We start from the raw sequence: 23,267 nt of genomic DNA, 5'->3' as shown, positions 1-23,267 counted from the left end.
TCGCCTACTGTAATACATATGTAACATTTACAGAATGTTCACTTACCTGGTCCAGCAATTGCTGCCACCATGTCCAACAAAAGATGTACCTGCCTTGGCGACAGAAACAGATGTACAGAGTCTATCTGTCCATCTACATCCAACTAAAAAAGAAAAGAAAAACAGAACAACCAAACACTTTCAAGAACACTTCAAGAATTTTTGTTTAAAACTTTTTAATCAACTATTCTGATAGCAGATTTAGATGCTGTCAAGGATACACAGCCATTCCAGCAGAATTTTCCATCTTCTACGCAACAGCTGGAAACTTAAATGTGTATTGCTTCCAATCTGTAGCTTGGTAGGACAAACGCAGGTGTGTCACTGATAGTTTATTAGCTTAAAATAAATACACAATCACCTAACAGGAAAATTCAAGAATACCATTAATCTGCTAGTTGGTTAGTAATTCTAGAAGTAATCAACAATATAAACTTAGCATTATGCATTAATTATAAAATACTGAAGTCAGCACCTTTGAAGTAGACCTTAAACTGTAAACATTCTCTACTGGACTCATATTTTTTATATGGATGAATAAATTAATATACTTTCTTCATAAAGAGTAGGATGTTTATAGAAGTTAATTGGTTTGAGATGGCAGCCACTTATCTTTTGAGAGCAACTCAAGTTAAAATTACCTTTAAGGACTCAAATCCAGAATCCTGTACTTCCAGACAGTGGTCCCTTTGTGTTTATTATTCACTGTATTGGGTGCAGGTGTAAAGGTGTTGGCAGCAGGCTATGGCGCAAATGCAGCCTCTGCACTAAGGCACCAGGGTCTGCCCTGTGCTAGGCAGAGCTGGCTCCAACCAGCCCTGTAATGGACCCACCACAGGACACAGCTGAGCCCATCAGCAAAGCTGGTGGTGCCTCTGTGAAAATGTATTTAAGAAGGCAAAATGCTGCATGGGCAGTGAGCTAAAACCAGTAAGAGAAACAATCCCGCAAACATCAAGGTCAGGAAAGAAGTAGGGGGAGAAGGGCTCCAGGTGCCAAAGCAGATGTGCCCTGAAGGAACTTTTAGCCTGTGGAGAGCCTGCACAGGAGCAGGCTCCTGGCAGGTGCTGCAGTCCGTGGAAAGAAAGCCTCACAGAAGCAGGTTCTCCTGTCAGGAACTATAATTCATGGGCACCCCATGCAGCAGCAGATTTATCCTGCTGGACTTTAACCTGTGGAAAGGACCCCCAGTTTGTGAAGGACCACAATGAGAGGGACCCACATGAGAGTACAGGAAAAGCACAAAGAGGAAGGAGCAGCAGAGAGGAACTGATATAAACTGGCTGCAATGCTTCAATTCTCCATCCTCCCTGCACTGCTCAAGCTGGTGAGGAAGTATAGAAGTTTGGAACACTGAAATGAAGCTGTGCCTGGGAATTAAAACTGGTGAGTGGAAGGTGATTTAGTTTGTTTCTCATCATCCAACTTTATTCTAATTCGCAATAAATTCAATCTATGTTCCCTGAGTTGAGGCTGCTGTACCCATGACAGTAACCGCTAAATTATTATCTTTATCTCAATCTCTGAGCTTTTCAGCACATTCTCTCCCCCTGTCGAGAAGTGTGAGTGAGAGCAGCTGGATGGGTATACGGCAGCCAGCCAAGGTCAACCCACCACAGTCATGGAAGGGAGGAGCGAAGGCATTCAGTGGACTGAATTTACATGAAAATATACTTTTGCTCATAAAGACTGGAAGGGAATATTTACATAAGTGGGGAAAAATAAATGATCAAGTTCTGTATACTGTTTCCTACTATTTTTTCCATCCTAAGAGTTGGAAAAAAATTAAATTAAAAAAAATTAAATTACTGAAGTATGTCACACTTGACATGAGCTTATATTTTGTTTACATGCTTGTAATGCCTACTCTAATAAATTTCTTCAACCTAGTACAGTTTTTAGACTAAAAGTTTAACCTAGACTAAGCAATTTATCTCTGCTCTTTCCAGTCTGCATGAATTCTACCCACTAAATCAAAAAAAAAAGAGGTCCTTCTTTAACTTTACGTAACATTACATCCATTCACTAGTTCAGATGTTGCTGTTATTTAGTATGACAACAGTGTTTTGCCTGTACTCAGCTTGCAGAGACCACTGCTCTGCATTCTGTTATACTGACATCTCCTATAGAACAAAAATTAGTCTTGGTTTTGCCCTGTATAGTTTCTTTTGGCTACTTAAAAAATACATATAATGATATTAAAGTTGAAAAAAAAATAATCTGATCTTTAGAAACATCTGGACATCAGTTAATTTAAAGGTGTTAACTGCATTAACCAGTCATACTTTTGAAATAGACAGCATTTTTCTATTTCACAACACATAAAATCTGTTATTTCACTTTACAGAGGACTCAACTGAATAAACAAGAAAAGTTAAAGATTGACTAGAAATTGCTGGACATAATAAACTTTTCTACTATAATGAACAGTAGCAGAGCATCATGAATACAAAACAACCTTCTAAAGAGTTACTCCAATATATAAATTCAGTCTAACATAAAGGAATTCTACTTTACCAGATTTCAGTGTGCTCCTGACTTGTCTGGACACTATAAAGATGTCTTATTAGACATATTTACTGGTTTCAAACGTAGAGAATCTACAACAAAAATAAGGGGATTCTTTCCCCTTGAGAATCCTACCATTGTATGCAGTAGGGAAAAAAAATAAAAAAATAAAAATTCCTACGTAACTATTAATTTAGTCAAAGACCAGGAAAGCATGACTAACCTTAGCTCCAGGAAGTACTTCATTTTGCTTTAATGTCAGACTCAACTCCATTCTACCAATCAGCTTACTGATCTGGACAGGATCAGAAGGAGTAACTTCTGGCAAGTTTCTTGTTAATTGTGGATGTGGCTCATAAATGATTTTTGGATTCCAGCTAGGTGAAAGCTTTGGTTCAGTTGCCTTAAAACATTGCAGAGAAAGGAATAAGAATGTATCCCATTTCTTAAAAAAGAACAAATAAACAAAACCAACAAGCATTTTAAATAATCTTAACACAAATGATCATTTTTCACAAATATAGATTTCATAATGACATTAAAAGCATGCATACATCACTGTGAATGAAACAAGTAATGTAAAAGGTAAAACAGACCTTTGCAAAAAAGTGGAGCAAGTTCCCACAGAACAGTGAACTGTAGGACTTCTACACATTCAAGTTGCAACCAGATTCCAGTACAACACATGGTAAAATTTACTCAGTTTTAAAGTCTCCATTTCCTTTTCCCTCAAAATCAAACAGGAAGCAACTACAAAATTTATTGAACACAGATTCAAGAAGCTGAATTTCTTTATCCTTCAGAATAAATATATAAATATATGTTATACCTTTTATATATATAAAAAATATATAAAGTATATCCTTTATTAATGTACATTCTTATATAATGTATTTAATTTTACCAGCTGTGTGGCTGAACACACTGGGGAGGACTTTGCTGATGCAGGAAACTCATCCCAGAAGAAAGAGACGCCTGAGAGCTGCAGTAACTTATGAGCAAAAGCTGTGGGCTGATGCACATTAATTCCAGAGCACTCATCCGCAGTTTCATCGCGGTACGTAGTTCTAGGAAATAAAAGAAAAGAAATAAAGATGGTAGGTGCATGTAAATTGTTACATTTACCATGCCATTTAGCCTCCAAGTTTGTACATGCTCTCTCTCTCTCCGGACTATCTACAAGGCCAATAACTGTCCTGAAAGGAGAACCACCGCTCTGTTGGAATGGGTGGAAATCTTACCTTTTCTACAGGGCACTACAGGACAATTGCGACATGCTTCCGGTGTGAACATATCCCAGCACTTACATCTAATCTGACCACAAAGTGAAGGAGTCTACCAAACACATCTATACACACATTTCCATTCTGACACACACAAGTCTCACTCCAAAAATGTTTTTTTTTCTAAAAATCTGCCGTCTAAAATTTTTCTGTGGTATAAAAGAAGGACTTGAAAGTTATATTGTCAAAATAAAAAATGGAAATTGAGAGAGTAGGTGCCAGTCCTGTAAAATTTCAGTGAAATTAAATTTCTTACACTGTAATACTGAAATACAGACTAAACAGTAAACTCCTAAAAAGATGCAAGTCTCCACATAATAAAATTTACGGTAGGAAAATACACCTACCTTTCTATAAAAAATAGTAACAAACATCAAACAACATGCTATTTAGCAGTTTCCTTCAATCTAGTTTTTAAAGAACAGAAGAGGAACTTTGTTCTGGCACTGGACTTCCATAAGAAAAATAATTACGATTTTACTAACATCTCTCCTGAACGTAACAACCTGAAGTTTATAAATTTTTAAAACACAAATATATTTAAATTGCATTTTTCAGTAAGAATCAATTTAATTTAGCAATGATTTCAACACTTTGAAAGTAAGTATGACTACACTATCCCATAGCTCAAAAAAACACCAACTTTAAGAATGTGTACAGTATTCAAATTCAAAGTAAGTACAGAATACATGTGGGCTCTTCTCAAAGATCACAGAGGACCTAAAATCTTCCAGGTTTTTTATTTTTTCAGGACTATCATTGTCTCTGAAAATATTTAGTGTCTTGCTCAAAAGGGTCAGTTCCTTTTGTGTATCAAAGGGATTGCCTGATCTGCCAACAATATCCATTGGCGGTTGAACATCTGAGAAATTGTATTAATTTTGGAAGTAGTTATTAAGTTATCTTTGGAAAAAACAGAACTCTGGTAATTTGATGGTTAAATACCTTTAGCTTACACATGTTAAGTGGAAGCTGAATGGAGAAAATGCTCACTGGCATTATAAAAAGAGGTAAGAGCTAGTGTCTAAGGACTAAGAATGTGTGTGCATGGGTAAAATATATTGCACAAGAAATAGCAAAAAGTGCCTTAGGAAAAAAAAAAAGATACACATTAGAAAAAATGTTTACCTTTCGATTCTGATTTCAAGTGCAGCTCCACTTTTAGAGTTTTCCGGCACATGTTCTATTCGCAGAACAGTATCTAAAAAGGTAACTTTCACTCTTCTTAGAACTTTAATGGAAAAACAAAAAGAGATCATGCAAGCAACAACAACTTTTATGACCAAATTTAAAACTGTATTCCATTTTCTTTAATTTTTCAGTATTTATTTCAGTGTGAAGAGAATTTAATAATGGAACAAGACATCAAATAATGTAAACGCCTACTAAATGTCCAATATGTACACCCATACCTTGCAACGGACCTTTAATGCATGGATATTTGAACAAGTCACAACAGAAGCCAAGTTTTTTTATGGCTCAGTGTGGGCAATCCTCAAAAAAAGTTCCTGCTTCATTGGCCATTTCATCTGAACTCCTACACATTGCTTATAGCACCATGCTACGCTGGCTGAATAGTTCTATTCCTATATCTGGTTTCAAACACTTCCCTTAGCTCAGACATTTCAGCACCACGTTCTCAACTGCAAAATGCGGTCGTAACACCAGGAGGTCTCCATGGATGGATAAGGAGCTGTCGAGAAAACTCAGAAGAAAAGATTAGGTTAGAGAAGGTGGAAGCAAGGACAGGTGGGCTGGAATACAGGAAGTCCAGGAAGCTAGAGATCAGGTCAGGAAAGATAACGGCGCAGTCAGAAACAAGGCCAGCCAGGGATGTCAAAGAACAAGAAGGGCTTCTATAGGCAAGTTGCAGACAAAAGAAAGCAGGGATAATGTGGGTTCTCTCCAGAAGGAAATGGGAAATCTGGCTATCCTGGATTTGGAAAAGGCTGAGGTTCTAAATTACTTCTTTGCCTCAATCTCCACCAGCAAGTGCTCTGATCACACCATTCAGGTCTTGGAAGACAAATGCAGGGACTGTCAGAATGAAGACCTCATGCCCACTGTAGGAGAGGACTGGGTTCAAGATCATCTTAGGAACCTGAATACACGCAAGTCCATATGACCTAATGAAATCCATCTGCGGGTCCTGAAGGAGCTGGCGAATAAAGCTGCTAAGCCACTGGCCATCGTATGTGAAAAATCATGGCAGTCAGGTGAACTTCCCAACACCTGAAAAAAGGGAAACATAACCCCCATTTCAAGAAGGGGAAAATGGAAAACCCAGGGAACTACAGACCAGTCAGTCTCACCTCTGTGCCTGGCAAAATCTTGGAGCAGATTCTCCTGGAAACCATGCCAGGGCACATGAAAAACAACAAGGTGCTTGGTGATAGCCAACATGGCTTCACTAAAGGCAAACTATGCCTGGTCAATTTGGTGGCCTTCTATGATGGGGCTACAGCACTGACAGATAAGGGCAAAGCAGCTGACATCATCTATCTGGACTTGTGCAAAATGTTTTACACAGTCCCACATGACATCCTTGTCTCTAAACTGTATTAACACAAATTCAATGGACAGACTACCGAATGGATAAGGAACTGGCTGAATGGAGGCATGCAAAGAGGTGCAATCAATGGCTCAGTGTCCAAGTGAAGACCGGTAATGAGTGGTGTCCCTCAGGGGTTGGTGCTGGGACCGATCCTGTTCAACATCTTTGTCGCTGACATGGACAGTGGGATTGAGTGCACCCTCAGCAAGTTTGCCAATGACACCAAGCTGCATGGTTCAGTTGATATGCTTTAGGGAAGGAATGCCATCCAGAGGAACCTTGACACACTTGTGAAGTGGGCAGATGCCAACCTTATTAAGTTTAACCAAGCTAAGTGCGAGGTCCTACACCCGGGTCAGGGCAATCCCAGTCACAGCTACAGGCTGGGTAGAGAAGAGATTCAGAGCAGCCCTGTAGAGAAGGACTTGGGGGTGTTGGTTGATGAGAAAATGAAGATGAGCCAGCAATGTGCACCTGCAGCCCAGAAAGCCAACCGTAACCTGGGCTGCACCAAAAGGAATTTGACCAGCAGGTCAAATGAGGTGATCCTGCCCCTCTACTCTGCTCTCGTGATACCTCACATGGAGTACTATGCGGCGTTCTGGTGTCCTCAACATAAGAAGGACATGGAGCTCTTGGAGCAAGTCCAGAGGAGGGACACAAGGATAATAAGGGGGCTCAAGCACCTCCTGAATAAAGACAGGCTGAGAAAGTTGGGGCTGTTCAGCCTGGAGAAGAGAAGGCTGCATGGTGACCTCATTGCAGCCTTCCAGTATCTAGAGGGGGCCTATAAGGGTGCCAGAAGACATCAGGGACTGCAGCAATAGGATAAGGGGTAATGGGTTTAAACTTAAACAGTGGAAGTTTAGATTAAATATAAGGAAGAAGCTCTTTACTGTGAGGGTGGTGAGGCACTAGAACAGGCTGTCCAAACAAGTGGTGAATGCTCCATCCCTGGCAGTGTTCAAGGCCAGGCTGGACAGAGTCCTGGGTGACACAGTCTAGGGCAAGACATCCCTCTGCCCATGGCAGGTGGGTTGGAACTAGATGATCAGCATGGTGTGATTATTGAGATACATATGTCATAACAGGTCAGCTTTGTGTAAAAATAAGTGAAAACCCATTCTTTGTTTCCCCCTCAACAGCATCACTACTAAGAATCAAAGTGTGTGTAATGAACTAATTGGCACCTCCAAAACTAATGGGACCTCATCACTCGAGCACAGATTTAGCTAGATTTGTTCTAGCTAGATTTGTTCTAGATTGTTCTAGGTGTAAACAACTCCTGGATCTGAAATAGGATTCATTCTGCCCACTGATGGAATTATACACATATTTTAGTAAGTAAATGGACTTTTCTCCCCCACTTCAAAAGCACAATCAATTGTCCTGCCTTCCTGTTTAAATTTACAAGTAATGCTAACAAGTAAAAATCCATGAGAGAAGTTATGGCAAATGAGATGCCATTCTGTAAAACAGAGACAAAACAAATTCATTTAATCTCAAATGTTCATTCAGATCTCAATTATTTCATACCTGTTTCAATAGTTTCTGCAAATTTCTCAAGTCCTTCAAAAGGCTGGGACCCTTCTCCTTGTTCATCTGTCAACTTCTGGCTAAGACATTCTTTTGCAAGCTGCATACTACTGGTCATAAAACTTGACCAATACATAGGCTCAGACCCAGATGCTGCAGAGTAAAAGAAATCTTAAAAAATCTGACTGCAAACATTTAGAAACAGTAAGGAAGAAGAAAAAAAAAAAACACAACAACAAAAAACAAACAAGAAAACAACCAAAAACATTTGGCATATCCAGAAAAGAATTTCAACAGCTTAGTAAGAAATCAAACTTTAAATTTAGCTACAATTTCTCTTTATACACTGTACTACTATAAAATTACTTTAATATATTTAGATTTTATTTCTTAGACTCTCATATTTGAAGACTCAATATAAACAAGATAAACCAAGGACTTAGTGTAACCAATCTTTTGCACTGGTTTAAGTGAATAGCTTCTGAAGTACTTTTATTATGTTGGCATGATTTTATAGGCATAATTGGCAAAAAGAAATCAAAGAATTTACACCAACAACAACACCGCCCCCCCCCCCCCCCCCCCCCCCAAGAATTCTTTTAAAGTTTCTTATTCCAGTTGAAACATACCCTAGATGGAAAAGACTAAACAAGGTTTAAGTTATTATCTTAGCATACTAAAACACTTTTTAAATGTCTAACACAGACCAGACATGATAAGTAGATCACAACAAAATGTGACAGCGCATCACATAATAAGCTGAAAGTGTTTTAGCAGTCAGATTAACTAAATTGACAGTGCATTCCTACCAGCTAACGCCAAACCCATTGTGAGCAAATACTGTATAATACTGGATTAGAAAGGTTAATTGAATTCAACTGCAACACTCTAGTATAGGCAAATAAACATAAAACTAGCACATATACTAACATGTTAACAGGCAAAACATTCCAGTTTAGCATCCAGGTCTGGAAACATCCATGTGGCTATAGAAGTGTGATAAACTCAGCACTGTAGGTTTTGCTTACTGTATTATAAAACCTTGCACATCAAAGAGGACTAAATGGGTGTGAGTAAGTAAAGCTTCCTCCTAATATAACATTCTTTCATCATTTCTTTACATCAAAGAGTAAGATAGCTCAAAATGTAATTCCAGTTAAACAAACAAGAATGAAATGCAGAGTAAATATAAGCAAGTTATTTAAGGTAACTTGCAAAAGATGGAAAATAGAGTTTATGCATTTTTTCCTCTTTTTATGATCCATTTAAGAGGTGTTTTCTTCCATCTTCTCTATACTACAGGAAAACAAAATCCTTCAGACATTCAATAAAAATTTTCTACACACTAAAATTGTACTAAATGTCCCACACGTGTTGTAACAACACATCTTAACGATTTATGGAGGCTTGATAGTCAATGAAAATTTATCACCAGGACAATCTAAACTGGATCAGTTAAACTCATACTGATGCAGACAACCTAGAAGAGTTCAGCCAATCCTCTAAGCACTATAATCAAAGACAGTATTTAGAGTACTTAAAAGTCGTTATTTCAGACTGTGATAGACAAATAGTATTAGTTGTTCTCCAAATATAGAAGATGATGCATCTTTTACCCTAAAGTTGCCAAAGAAAGAATCTCACTGTTACCCCCCTCCATCCTCTTTCACTATTGTGCTATGTTACTGCCATCAAACAGACAGCTATTGATGTTGACTAACAGCAATTGGCATACAATTCCCAAAAATCCTAGCTAACAAAAACTGCCACACAGTATTATTTTCATTTCAGTATGTCTGAACAGTTTGGGAGAAGAGATACAACAGTAAGAACATTATAAACATTTTATTTAACAGAACAGCAACCATTTGATAAACACTTGACAAGCAACTGACTGACAACACCTAAAAGTTTCTTTTTTTAACATATTCTCTATCATTAATTTGTGCAAATTAAGTGGCATTTTAAATAACGCTAAGAACTGACTAAAGCAAGTGTAGCATTTTGCCTCTAAAAAAAATGTAAAGAATCTCCTTTTTGAAAATTAAAAAATAAGCCTACCAAGCCTTGGTCTTGGCCTGAAGACCATCTCTAATCCTTTTACTTCTAATGCACAGTTATCCTGTAGCAATGACCCCCATGGAACAGATAAAGAAATTGATTGGATAAATCCATCTGTGACTTCCAGAGGTGCATCTGCAGACTCCAGGATCTCATTAAGACACTAGAATAAGATGATAATAATAATAATAACAATAATAATATACACATCCATAGCTTTGCATGCAACAAGTAAAATATATTGAGGCTACGAAAACAAATGGTAGTCAGAAAGACAATAAATTAGCCATTTTCAAGTATTTTGATTCCATTGTCATTTATTTTGCATTAATGACTTGGCTTTCAGCATAATACAGATTTCTCTGTGGTTGCTCTCTGTATAAGATGTATTTTTGTACCATACAAAAAAAAAAAAAAAAAAAACCACACCAAAAAAAAAAGAACCCTGCTAGCTTACTGTTACAAATACTATGGTACTGACATAGTTAATCTGTTGCTCCTCTGGCAGTACTTGAGGAAAGCTGAACAGACTGACAGCAAAAACCTAAAAAGCATCTGGTTTCTGTGGCAAGAGTAACTTGCTAGCATGTAATTTCAATATAATATTCATGGTACATTTCTCTCTGGCACTGGAACACAACCATTTATTCACATCTTTCTGTATAACATACTTTCCATTTCTAAATCACAGTTTATTGTGTTCAATGTTGAGCACTAATTTAAAAATCAAAGCTCAGTGAACAGACAAATATTCTACACAGACTGTTCGGCTCATCCAATCCTTAATAGTGACATTAGAAATAAAACTACAAGCAAGTTGCCCTCAGTGTCATACAGACTAAGTGAAATTTATTAGAGAAGTTTTCCACTATCCTCAGAAAAGACTCACATTACATAGATTTCATAACATCCATACAGAGGAAACATATTCTTCACATTTATGTTGGGGGGAAAAAAAAAAAAAAAGCAAACCCCTGAAACCTGTTTGAGCCCCAATTCAAAAATGCAGTTAAAACTGAAATTATTGAACAAGTACTACCTAGGCTGCTTTAAGATAAGAAGAAACAACCTAAACTACACACTAAATTTGTTCAATGGAACTTTCTAATACAACCTTCCTGCGTTGAACAGGGCCACAGATTTTACCTAAGAAAATGCATATAATTGACATTGTAAATTTGGGGGGGGAGTTGTCCATTTTAATTATATTTAAAATGTTGTTCTAATTATATAGAATAGTTTACAAATAAAAATTGCCAAAAAAAGGTTTTCAGAAAACATTTTTCATTCCTATGTCTCCAGGTGCAACTTTCTCATCATGCTAACTTGTTGCTCTGCTTATGCTCTTAATAACTTTGCTGTTAGAATTTTGTTTGCTTCCATGTTCAGTTTTTCTAGTTTCCGTTCCAAAGTCCACTCAAGCAGCAGAAAAAGACACCAACTTTAAAGAAACCAAACCAGAAGCAGTTCTGCTGGGAAATATAAGAATCAATAATCGAGATTCAGTTTCATTAAACTTGGTTTTGAGCTAAATATAAGAATTAAAGGTGCAGTAATAGCATAAGGCAAAAAAAAAACACATATATTTCGCATGAAACCTGCATCTGAAAATATCAGACATTCATTTAAATTACTTGAACCTTTACAAAATAATTTGTAAAGGTTCCTACAGCAAGAAATAAGCCAGTTACCATATTTTAAATAAATCTGATTCATGTCTTTTTGCTACTAACATATATGGCAATAAAAATGAATGTATTTTAATCCACTCATTTTTTAATAGACATTTACTATCTAAAAGCAAAAATCAAGTATTCTTATAGCTAAATTACTTTATAAACAAGCCAGTTGTTCCTTGAAAGCAGCAATTAGAGCATTCCAAATGAAATTTTAAAACTGAACACAATACTCCTGACAGGACTTGTTCCCACACTACTGACTGAAAGTCTCCAGGTGGAAATCAAGACAATGCTAGTAACAAAAGAACTATTCAATGTGTATTAAATTTCAGCCACAATCATGGGTTACATTTTGATTTTTCTAGACAGCCCAGGTCCCAAGAAGCAAAGAGGTTACAGTAATAATCCCAGGTATTCCTACATATCTCTAGGATCTATAAACACATACAATGTTGGCTAAAATACCTACAATGTTAAGATGAACATTAGTACTGACAAAAATATACAAGAAAATGTGTAAAAATACAGTCATCCTGGTGATTCATAGAGAACAAGCTTACAGTGACTAGTGGGGGTGGTGAGGGGAGGGTGAAAGAGCTGTAGTACTTCCATGACATTTGTTTTTGCAATCTGTCATTCATGAGAAAGTCACATGCAGAGAACCTCAAACATGTCATTGTTTACAAGCGAAAAATTATGATCTACGAATGGGGAAGATAACCTGAACATTATTGTATACACATTTAATCACTATCACTGTTTAATCACATAATTAACTGTTCATTTGGTACTGGTCCATAACTGGTACTGTTTCAAAGTTTTCACATTTTAAACGATGTCACTTTGACTATGAAGAGTGGGGCGATACCCACTAGAGGGCATAATAATTCAATTCAAGCAAGACAGCCTTACTGCCTGCCTCGGAAAACAAGTTGCACACAGCCAGCAAAGAAAAGACGAAAACAAACAAGCAAACAACGAAAAAAACACCACACTAAACTAGCAGTAATATTGAGTATTTCTGCAGACCTATGTCTCCTGCCACTTTCACACATATTTTTGCATCATGAACTGGAAAAGCATTATTTGAAAACATCACATTCTCCCAAGTATGTTAAAAATGTAGCAGCATGGCCTAATACCAGAACATAGTATAGTAAAAATGTGTTTTGAAAGTACTCTCTAAAGCAATAAGCCTGTGTACCCAGCTCATCATCTGTGCTACCCTCGAAGTCAATGACTGACTCACAGCACCGCTCAGGGCTCCTCATGACAGTCACTTGACCGGCAGGTAGAATTCGGTAACATCGGTAATTAACCCAAGGAACTTCATGAAATATTACAAACACGGACACTGACCTTTGGATTACTACAGTAGGCTGAAAGTATGCAGAACTGTGTGTGCACAGACGCACACACATACACAGATATAAAAACACACACGAGGACTGAAAAAAAGTTTCAGCTGGTTCAAAGCACGACAGCCCATCTGCTAATCAAACTCCAGCTAAAAACAGCTTTACATTTGTCAAGTATTTTCACCATTGCAAGACTAGGTACAATTTTTAAGATATCTAGGTGGACTAAGCTCAGTATAACACTGTCAATAAGAACCGAGATACCTCCAAGATGAAGATAAAGCACAGACAGCACAAGATTACTTCATGTTATCATCATCGTATGTAGTCAGTAAACATACTCCTCAGTAACTACAGCAGCAATTTCTGGTAGTTTGCGCTACAGTAGCTCTTTCTCCCCCAAATATCAGCAGCTACTGCCTTTTCTTTTTTTGTTTCCTTTCTTATACTTAAAAATAACAAAAAGTGTGACTTGAAAAACATGTCTGCAGTAAATGCCTAGATTTTTTTTTCCCCTTTTTTAAAAAGCTAGGATAACAGAGAAGAATTATGGATGAAATGCTAATTATGGCTCTAACTTTTTACATAAAGGAGGCTGGGTACTGAAAATAAAGAGGGTGGTAGCGGGGGGCAGGGAATCAGCTGGTCCCTCAGATGCAGGAGGAACCGAGGGGGTGAGGCGACAGCATCTCTTACCCACTTATCCAGAGGGACCTGCGTCAAGGAGCCGGTGCCTTGGTAGAGATCCAGACTGAGCTGCTCTAGGCTGAGCTTTTCCTGCAAGAAGTGGCCCAGGTACCTCTGCAGCAGGTACCTGCAGGCCCTCTTCTTGATGGACTCCGAGAAAGGCCACGGCATGGCGGCTGAGCGCCGGGGGCCGCGGGGGCAGGCAGAGGGCCGGGGCCGGAGCTGACCCCTCCGGCGGGCGGACAGACAGAGGTGAGCAGGAGCCGCCAGGCCCAGCCTCCGCCCCCCCCCCCCCCCCCCCCCCCCCCAGCGCGAGTCACCCCAGGAGCTTCCTGCTGCCAGGCGACGCCCGCCCCCCCCCCCCCGCCGCCCCTCACACCACCGGCGGGGCGGCACTGCCTCCCCTCAGGGAGAAGAGGCGCCGACAGGTAGCTCCATCCTCACTCGGACACCGTCGCCGCCATCTTCTCGGCAGCCCGGGAATGCGGAGAGGGCCGCCGCGGCCACGCTCTGCGCAACGAGACGCAGCGCTAAGCGGGAAGGGGGCTAGTGAACGAGCAGAATCACGCCCCAACCGCGTCAGCTCTGCACCGCCGGCGAAGACGGCCGACCTGAACCGCGCTAGGCTGTTTGCCTCCTTCCTCTCCGCGTACCCCCCGCCTCCCACCAAACGCCGTCACCGGCACCGTGACGTCCTCACGGAAATGGCGTTACCGAGAGGAGGAGGCGGGGGAGGAAGTGATCGCAGGCGGTGGGGAGTGATGGGTGTTGCATTGGAGGGGCCTCCGCTGGTGGGTGTCGCCGGGATCGCTCTGTTGACCGGTGGCGGCTGGGGCCGCCTCTCTGGTGAGCAGCCCTGAGGAAAGCGGCGGGGCGGGCTGCTCTCCGCGGGCAGCGCATCTCAGGGCGGAGCAGAGCCTTCTGACGTCGGACGGCAGTGCCTCGACTGCCTGCCGCCGGCGCTGGTAGGTATGCTCCCGGGACGCGGCGCTCCTGGCCGCGCTCCTCGGGGCAGCGGTGCAGGCGTGATCTATGGCTGTTCTGCTGTCAGTGAATCAGAGTGATTCGCTGCTAATGAGAAACTGCGGAGATCGGTGGCCAGCTCCCCTGTTGCCTTCAGTCTTCGGAATATATGTGTAGATCCAAGGTGGTATTTGTTAGGGAATGATAAATCTCATGCATCGAACGTCTTGCGTGTTGCAGATCGGTTATAGCCAGCTCCTTTTCTATCCTGGCAGCAGCTACCAGAGCACTCAGGGCCGCTTCCCAAGGAGCTTTCCCCGGTGCTGGGGCAGGCTTCCTTGCGGGTAGGTTGGCTGAGGCCTTCTGGCCACACTGGTACCTGAGAAGCCTAATGCTGGATTCGCGGTGGTCACACCCGAAGAGTCTGTCCCTTCTTAGTAACAACAGTCCCTCACAAAGGGGAAATGTACTGACAGTTGTGCATAAAAGCTGAATAGGAGAATTGTGACTCTGAGCAGAAAGCTGGTGTTTACGTGTCTATACTCTCTGAGAACAGACTTTGTTCTAAGTTTTTCTAAAATTCACCAATAGGTTTTTATTTTTTACAGCAATTGATTTTAGTTTTTCCAGGCTACTGCGTTCTGGATCAGCAAAATGCAGAATTAATTACTGCTGAATCATAACAGTCTTATACAACACCATGTGAGTTAGTTGCATAAGAAGCAACTTCAGCAATACTGATACTGCTTCTACATGCTAATGTAACTTTCTTTAGCACTTGTTCTCAGCTTGTTCATCTTGGGTTTGAGTTCTCTGGACTGTCATGAGTTCCAGAAGTCACTGTGTCTGTATTTTCCTTTTTTGGACAGTGTTAAATATGTCTGTTTAAGATATGTCTCTTTGTTTTACAGTGTTAATATATATTGAGTATAGTGGTATAATAAATCTAAAATAAATGTTTCCATATGCAGAATGGAGACCAATTGCAGTCCTGTGGAGTTGCCTAATAACACAGAGTTTGAAGAGGATCCTGATTATAGAGAATTTGAAGGAACAGATGTGAAAGATATGAGACTAGAAGCTGAAGCTGTTGTGAATGATGTTCTGTTCGCTGTCAGCAACATGTTTGTCTCGAAAACCCTTCCTTGTGCTGAGGATGTGGCATATATCAATGTGGAAACCAGGGAAAGGAACAGATACTGCCTGGAGCTCACCGAAGCAGGACTCAGGGTAAGCTAATTTGTTTAAAATTTCTTAAGCCTCTGTTTTGAACAATGATTGTGTTCAAAAGATGCTTAGAAAAATACATCAGCATACATATTCCTCTTGTACTTTTGTTACAGCCTGTTCTACATGTTTTCTCCTAGCAAGTAGAACTTTAATTAGTTACTTACAACAAAGCAAGAGGGAAACTCGTGAAAACCCAGGCATTTATTTGAGACACAAAAATTGAAGCAGCAATTTGTTACAGGCGCATGTCAGTTTTGGGGTTTCTCGGATACCCAGTTAAGTTGGTAATACAGCATGTATACAACTCTTTTTGCATCATTTGTATTTTTTATGCCATCATGTAGATGAACAACTTCTCTTCAAAGGTCATAATGATAAATGTTACTAATATTCTGAGTTTTGGACAAAAGATATCTGAAACTATCTAAATACTGTGTTGCCACTCAGCCACATTGTAGAAAGCTCAGATTGCGATCTGAATCCAGTATCTTTTGTTTTTACGTTACTGTACTACCCTGACTAGCAAAATTAAATGTTGTGATACCTATTTCCCATGGCAAGGAAATCCTAACCACAGAAATTTAACCAGTTATTTCTTTGTTGCAGGTAGTAGCTTATGATTTTGATCAGGCTGATGACAGATTGCAAACTCCATACCATGAAACTGTCTACTCCTTACTGGACTCTCTCAGCCCTGCATATCGAGAGGTGTTTGGGAATGCATTACTACAAAGACTAGAAGCTTTGAAGAAAGACAGTCAGTTGTGATTTACCCACATGCAAGGAAGTTTTCATCTAGAAAGAACTGTTAATATGAGGCTCCGAGATCTTTCTTACAAACGTAATCACAAGCATGTTAAGCTTCATTTTTTACATTAATATCCCATTCATGCTAGTAATACTCTGTAACATTTTGCTACAATGGATTTGCATATATCACAGTGCTATTAAAAGCCCCTTTGATAAATAACAAGCATTTCTTAATTTTACTTTTTTGTTGTATGTGAGCAGGTTGCTTCTTACAACCTTCAAAAAATTTGGTCTCTTTTCAGAGTTACTATCCAAACTTTAAAAAAAGAGAGTGAATGTTTAATATACAAGTATTAATTTTTGTGTTTGTGCTTACTGATAGTTTTTCATATCTGCTCTTTAAAATAGAAGCTAACTACTTGCTCTACCCAAATAATGAAAAATAATTGGGAAAACTACTGTTCTGCAAAGAACAGAATTTCAGCTTAATTTGCTGCACATTTGTTAACAAGAAAGATGGTTCTTCAACAGTCAAACATTGCTTATATAGTGACAGTATTTGAGTTAAAAGCAAGCTTCAGTTTTATCTGATCAGTCCTCGTCTATAGCAACCAGCAATTTCCAAATAATAAATGAGATGTACTGCTAATATATGAATGTATTGTCTGAATTGCAAGAGTTAAGCACAGAGTTTGGATGTAATGGGCTACCTTTCCTAAATATGGTGTTATATATGCTATATATATGTATGTTATATTGTAACTGGGAGGCTTGAAAGACATTTTAGCCTGTTTACTACTCTGAATGTGTGTTTACATGATGTACAGGATATATCGAAGAGTATTTTTGCTTCAGCCTTTACTTTCTATAATACAGTACTTTGGTACTCCTGTTTTTCACATTTTATCCTTCAATTGTACAGCGTCCTCTCCTAATGAATACTATGTAAGCACTGTAATTTTAATTGCATTGTATTGGTTTGAAACCAAAGGCGGTATGAAATTTGCTAAGACTAATACAAACTGGAAGAGATAACTTGTATTTTCTACTTGCAAACTGGTACAAATCTCTTTATGAATCTATTGTTCTGCTGTAACTTTTCAAGTATGTACTGAATGGTAGACTTTTTAAAATTACAGTTGGTTAGAAATACTGTTGAACTAACATTCTGTGATTATCATACTTTTTGTATTCTTGTATTATTCAGTATTTGTGCATATTTATTTAAATAATCCCACCATGCTTTTGTAACAGGTAGGTGCAGTAGCTTTTTGGGGCCACACTTAGAGATACATCAGTTTTCATGAAGTCACAGATTCCAGTGACTTCAGTAGAGCTATATTGTCTTCTACCTGCTAAGGGTTATTTGTGTTAATTGGAGAAGCCTTGTAGTGGTTTTGTAGTAGCTTTGGGGTAGTGATGTACAGCTGTGACTGACAAGATAACTGTAGTTAGTGCTTCTGCTTTCCAGAGCTTGTTATCATTTTAGGTTGAAACTTCTGATATTAATCCTCTGCCCTAGGGTATGCTTCCATGCTGTAAAAATTGTTCATAGGCTCTCTTTTGCACACAGGTATGTGGTATGTGGTTAGTCCTCTGTGAGGAGAATGTACTCAAATTTATATTTGAATATTTTTCCGTGCAACTAATTTACTTGATGAATTTCAGTAACTAAAGCATTAAATAAGTAAACTGGTGTGTTGTAGTTTTCTTGGGGGGAGCCATTGAAAAGGGGGATAGAGAACAAAGTCATCATGCCCATAAAAAAAAAAAACAAAAACAAAACAAACAAATATTTAACAACCATTTGAAAACCTTTGACTGTAAACTTGTGTCTGCTGAAACTTAGTCATGGGAAAACAAGGCAGGTGATTGTAAAGAGGGACTTGGAAAGGAAGTGTTAGAAATGCAAGTGGAAAAATGCCAAATTAAATGTTACATTGCTAGGATACTTTGCTGCCTTGACATCTTTAAAATACTTTGTTATTTTGTGTGCTTATTATAAACATAAGCTAAGAAATTCTTTAGAAACAGGTGTTTTGTAGGTGTTACCAGAAAGAAATTTGTTTAGTATAATGTCCTGCAGTGTTAACTCAAGAATGGGAAAGTTATGACACTTCTCTGTGTCTGGGGTACTGAGCGTGAAGAAAATGCTCCCTATCCCGGTTGTTGCCTGTATGGAAGGAGCTTCTTTGCAGCCCTGGCAATGGAGAATTTAAATAGGTCTCTTTTTGGCTCTCGGTTGTTTTCATTATCCGAACCCCTGAATGAGTCCTGATTGGTCTAATGTAGCTGTTAATCTATGAATTACCAACAAAGCCTCACAGCCTGCCTCCTACCTGAAAGGTACATTTTGTTCTGTTCGGCGTCGAGAAACTGGGGAAAAAAGTCTCTAATTTATTGACTACCGCTATCGCTGTTTGCAGGACAAATTTAGGAAAAAAAAGGGAGCGCGCCAATGCCCCTAGTTCCTGACCCGCGCTGGCTCCGGCCCCTGCCCGCAGGGCAGGCGGCAGCGCCCCTCGCCGGCCGCAGGGCAGGCCGCAGTGCCCGGTACCGCCACTGCTCACACTGCGCAGCCGCCGCTGGTCGCGCAGCAACGGTCCGCGTCGCCGGCACAGTTTGTGGCGATGTCGGAGGAGTCGGCGCAGGGCCGGCGGGTCTTCCTCAACCATCTCGACTCTTACTGCGGCCGCAGCATCGGCGAGGTGACCGCGGAGGGGCGGTTTCTCCCACAGCGGTCGCTGCCTGAGACGCCACCGCCCTCCTGCCTGCCCCAGCCCTTCACGGGGAGCTCCCGCCTGTCCCTCGGCTGGTAGCGCAGCAGGAATCTGTGGTTGGCCTCCAAGGTGGCTGGGATCACCTAAAATAGCTGCTAAGGAAATGAACTGGGGGCAAGAAGGGATTAAAAGGAGGAGAAAAATGAAAGTTAGGGGCAGGAGGTGTGGATAATGCAGGTCGGGAGACCTCAGGCAACAGCTGATCGCTGTGGAGAGAGAACAGATCTCTGAGATAACACCAGCCTGAGAAGAGTCAGGCTGTGAAGAGACACCCAGGGACTCCTTTGACTTTGAGGTGTAGGATGTAAGTCATTACATATGGGGTTGAGGAGTCCCTAATGTTTTCCTGTTCAGTGGAAAGGTGTGTTACTTACAACAGGATCAGAGGTAGTTGGGACCTTCCCAAGATCATGAGAAGCTGTGTAGGGTTCAATATATATTTGCATACAAGTGTGTGTCTTGTATAATTGCAGTATTTATCCACATGTGTTGTTGGGGCATCACTTGAAAGCATAGAAGAGGAGGAGGAGGAAGAGGAAGATAATTCGGCTGCTGAAGTTTCTAATAGGCCAAAGGAGGGAGTCTACCGAATAGTGGGTACCCTTTCTAAACCAGAGAGTACTAAACCAAGTTTTGCAGAGGAAAGGTATTCGGTAAGTGTTTTACTTCAGATTGCTTTAGACAATAGAAATATTGACATGAAATAGGTCATGTAAAATGGCCTGCATTAATAAACTGGTATTTTGTTGCTGCTGGCAGCTGTACACATGTATTTTGTTTCTTCTGCTTCCTCCATGCTGTTGTCTTCTCTGATAGGTCTGATACAGCAAATTGTAGAAGGAGGGAACTCAGACTCAAAGTAGACTTTTTAGAAAATATAGTTATGGACAGGACATCATCTATCTTCATGATCTGCAGATCTGCTTTCTTTTTTCCTTCAGAACACACACCTCAAGTGTCTCTTGTCTCTTCTGTGTCTTTTATCACCATTTTAAAGGTAGTGGTGCTGGAATCAAAGTTAGTGTCCCCCTTCTTAATTCTTCACTGAAATCAGCTTTCACTAGCAGCTAATTGTTCTGAATACTTGGATCTTTTTATGAAGATATGTCCAGAGTTTAGTTAACTGTAAGAGACTTGCTTTTAAGAATGTAATTGCTTATTGCTTGATTTAGTTTTCTGAAACTAAAGTTGCCTCTGTCTCAAATTGAACATCCAGAATCTCTTCAAAGATTTAAAAAATATTAGTGTAAACCTCTATACAGCTGAGCTGTTCAATCATTAATTTATGGCTGGTGGAATTTAATCTTAATCATTACTCTTGCCCAAAGTGTTTGTTGGACTTGCCCAAGTGATGCAAGGAATACAACAAAAACAACAGGATGCAATTTTGCAAGTAAATGGACTTCTTTTTTTTTTGTCTTCTCCATTCTGCCACTTTGTTTAGAATGACTAGAAAGATTATTTTTTTGATACTCACAATTGCACTGAAAATATGAATCCTGAAATATCAGTAAAAATTGTACATCATCTTGAACTATATTAATGTGTACTGTAAATTAGAAGTTTCAGCATTTGATTTACATTTCATCACTTTATTTGTAAAATTTGATACACGTGTTATGAATTATTCTAACATCCTACTTTTAGAAAAATACATTCTACCAGTAAATTAAACCTGAACAGAAAGAAGGAAATTTTGGATTTTTTTTTCTCCTTTTTTTCTTTTACTTAATGACAGATAATAACAATCTTTTTCTCCAGGTGTCTTCTCGAGAAGAGTTCTTAAGTCACTTGCTTGAGTGTGAGATTGTTTTGTATAATATCACTGAGGATGCAAACCAAATAGAGGAAGCGATATGGGCTGCTTCTGGTTAGTATAGCTATCAACTATAACAGAAAGCTTGTTGCTATACAGCCATCAAAATTTACCATAAATGTATAATGAAATTCTTTGAGATTTAGAGTTTACTGTAATATGAAACTGGGTTCCTTGATGAAGAAATGCCACAGGAATTGTTCTGTTAGTTAGCAAGGAGCCATGGAATTCACACTAGCATTCATAAGGTAGAAAAGCTGTCATGGAATGCTCCAGCAAATAACGTATCTGTGTAGGCAGTTATTTCCCTAAATAACTATCAACCATCATCTTATCTATTTACACTGGGAGATGGGTAGAATATTTGCTCCTGTAATATTCAAATAATGTTTCAATATTTTATGTAATTATTTAAAAAATATTTTTACTTAGAAGTCCAATAAAAAGTACTGCTAATGGTCTTTCTGAGTCTTTCTCCTGATTGTTAGATCCAATTTCTAATGATTATCTAGAATCTTTCTATGGCAACAGCACAGTATTGTTCTTTATATGATAGTTAAGCTAAATGATGCTTTCCTGTTTGTAGCATAAAGACTTGGATATCATCGTAAGTTACATAACTCACATTTAATTATTTTGCTTTAAATTAAAATAAGGAAGTTTAATTCTGTAGTTTTTATATTTCAGTCATGACAAAACCCACACTTTTATTTTCTTTCAGTACCTTAGTAGTCAATAAACATTAATAGTTCATTTCTTCCCATAACCCCACACCCAATATATAGCTCTTTGTAGGTTATGTTTATTTACAGTAATTTGATTCTTTATTACCATTATTTTTCAATTTTTTTATTTACTGATTATTTTATACCAACCCAAATAAAGAGTATTTGCTTAAAAATACATAACCCATTGAACATTATGGTATAAATGTCTATACAGGACCTTTATGTAAAAGCAAAAATACAGTTCGAGAAATACAGTTCAAAATAAATTAAAAACTTTTCTTTCATTTAACAGCCCTACATATGGAAATAGAGCATTTTGCAACACAGAAGTTATTCATCCTCATTTCAACAATAATGAGCTGGGCAAAAAGCAAACCCCCTGACCCCGTGAGTAATATGAAAACGTGAATTATTTATTTTTAACTGAATATTTCCATTGAATAGAAAATATTCATTAAATTACATTAAACAAAATATTTTATTATGTACTTCAACAATAGCAAATGAAGCTAGTGTCAGCAAGTGTGTTTTTTCTCATGATCCTTTTGCCCTGAACTTACTGCTGAAATTGTTAAATTTATTCTGTTGGACAATTTAAATTGGTAAATTTATTTTGTCGCTGGTAAGGCACTGGAATGAGTTGTCCAGGGAAGCTGTGAATGCTCCATCCCTGGCAGTGTTCAAGGCCAGGTTGGACAGAGCCTTGGGCAACATAGTTTAGTGTGAGGTGTCCCTGCCCATGGCAGGGGGGTTGGAACTAGATGATCTTAAGGTCCTTTCTAACCCTCACTATTCTATGACTCTAAGAAGGCTACGATGATATAGGCAGGCATTAGGAACTGCTCAGACAAGACATTAAAGCTATGTTAACCACAACATGCTGTGTCTTTCAGTCATGAAAAAATCCCATATTTACTACATATTTGATGAAATACGTATTTAAATTAGTGTATGGAGAGATAAATAGATACATCTTTATATATGGTAAGTATCATCAGGAGCCATGGGGTATGCTTTGTAGTATGCTGTTGCAGTTCTCAAATTCACTGTTACAGAAATAGTTTTTCAAGCTTCTGTAATGCTGTATATATAATTAAAATTCACATTTCTTAAAATATAAAAAGTAGTTTAAAATCTTACTGTGAAAATTGAACTATTGAAGCTTTCAAAATGTTGAACCTCAAATATCAGAAATTTTAATAATTTAAATTAAACCCAAGTTAAAACAGATTTTAAAACTATTTTGAAGAACTTATTTTAATCATTTAGCCCTTTAAATATTGTCCTACAACATG

At 38.9% G+C, this 23,267-nt stretch overlaps 3 protein-coding genes across 10 annotated transcripts in view; 2 read left to right on the top strand and 1 right to left on the bottom strand.

Moving 5' to 3' along the window:
* The window catches only part of ATG2B (autophagy related 2B), a 46,850-nt gene extending 32,931 nt beyond the window's left edge, over positions 1-13,919 (bottom strand). For both annotated transcript variants that reach the window (XM_057398998.1, XM_057398999.1), the window contains exons 1-7: positions 13,715-13,919; positions 9,982-10,144; positions 7,921-8,073; positions 4,959-5,061; positions 3,452-3,614; positions 2,771-2,950; positions 47-143 (exon numbers count right to left, since the gene is read on the bottom strand). In XM_057398998.1, the coding sequence (XP_057254981.1) occupies positions 47-143; positions 2,771-2,950; positions 3,452-3,614; positions 4,959-5,061; positions 7,921-8,073; positions 9,982-10,144; positions 13,715-13,876 (1,021 nt within the window). In that variant the 5' untranslated portion in view covers positions 13,877-13,919. The remainder of the gene's footprint in view (positions 1-46; positions 144-2,770; positions 2,951-3,451; positions 3,615-4,958; positions 5,062-7,920; positions 8,074-9,981; positions 10,145-13,714) is intronic.
* On the top strand, positions 13,674-16,913 carry GSKIP (GSK3B interacting protein). Of its 3 annotated transcripts, none has more exons than XM_057399003.1 (3): positions 13,674-13,813; positions 15,640-15,898; positions 16,505-16,913. In XM_057399003.1, the coding sequence occupies exons 2-3, from the start codon at positions 15,641-15,643 to the stop codon at positions 16,664-16,666; spliced, it is 420 nt and encodes a 139-aa protein (XP_057254986.1). In that variant the 5' UTR covers positions 13,674-13,813; position 15,640; the 3' UTR covers positions 16,667-16,913. The 3 variants fall into 3 exon arrangements, with proteins under 3 accessions (XP_057254986.1, XP_057254984.1, XP_057254985.1); XM_057399001.1 differs by having other exon boundaries at positions 13,686-13,828; XM_057399002.1 differs by lacking the exon at positions 13,674-13,813 and adding an exon at positions 14,608-14,670.
* Positions 16,914-19,278: 2,365 nt separating this feature from the next.
* AK7 (adenylate kinase 7) overlaps positions 19,279-23,267 on the top strand; it is a 29,543-nt gene continuing 25,554 nt past the window's right edge. For 2 of the 5 annotated variants that reach the window (XM_057398994.1, XM_057398992.1), the window contains exons 1-4: positions 19,397-19,605; positions 19,902-20,081; positions 21,190-21,298; positions 22,265-22,359. In XM_057398994.1, the coding sequence (XP_057254977.1) occupies positions 19,600-19,605; positions 19,902-20,081; positions 21,190-21,298; positions 22,265-22,359 (390 nt within the window). In that variant the 5' untranslated portion in view covers positions 19,397-19,599. Of the gene's footprint in view, positions 19,357-19,396; positions 19,606-19,901; positions 20,082-21,189; positions 21,299-22,264; positions 22,360-23,267 lie in introns of those variants that run through there. The other 3 variants (XM_057398993.1, XM_057398991.1, XM_057398990.1) reach the window with 2 other exon arrangements.

This window comes from Pezoporus wallicus, unplaced genomic scaffold (genome assembly GCF_028554395.1).
Source record: "Pezoporus wallicus isolate ANWC-B61680 ecotype Strahan unplaced genomic scaffold, APGP_CSIRO_Pwel_v1 contig_8218, whole genome shotgun sequence".
Lineage (NCBI taxonomy): Eukaryota > Metazoa > Chordata > Aves > Psittaciformes > Psittacidae > Pezoporus > Pezoporus wallicus.
Note: the sequence above shows the minus strand (reverse complement) of the source record. Positions and strands in the feature narration are given on the sequence as shown.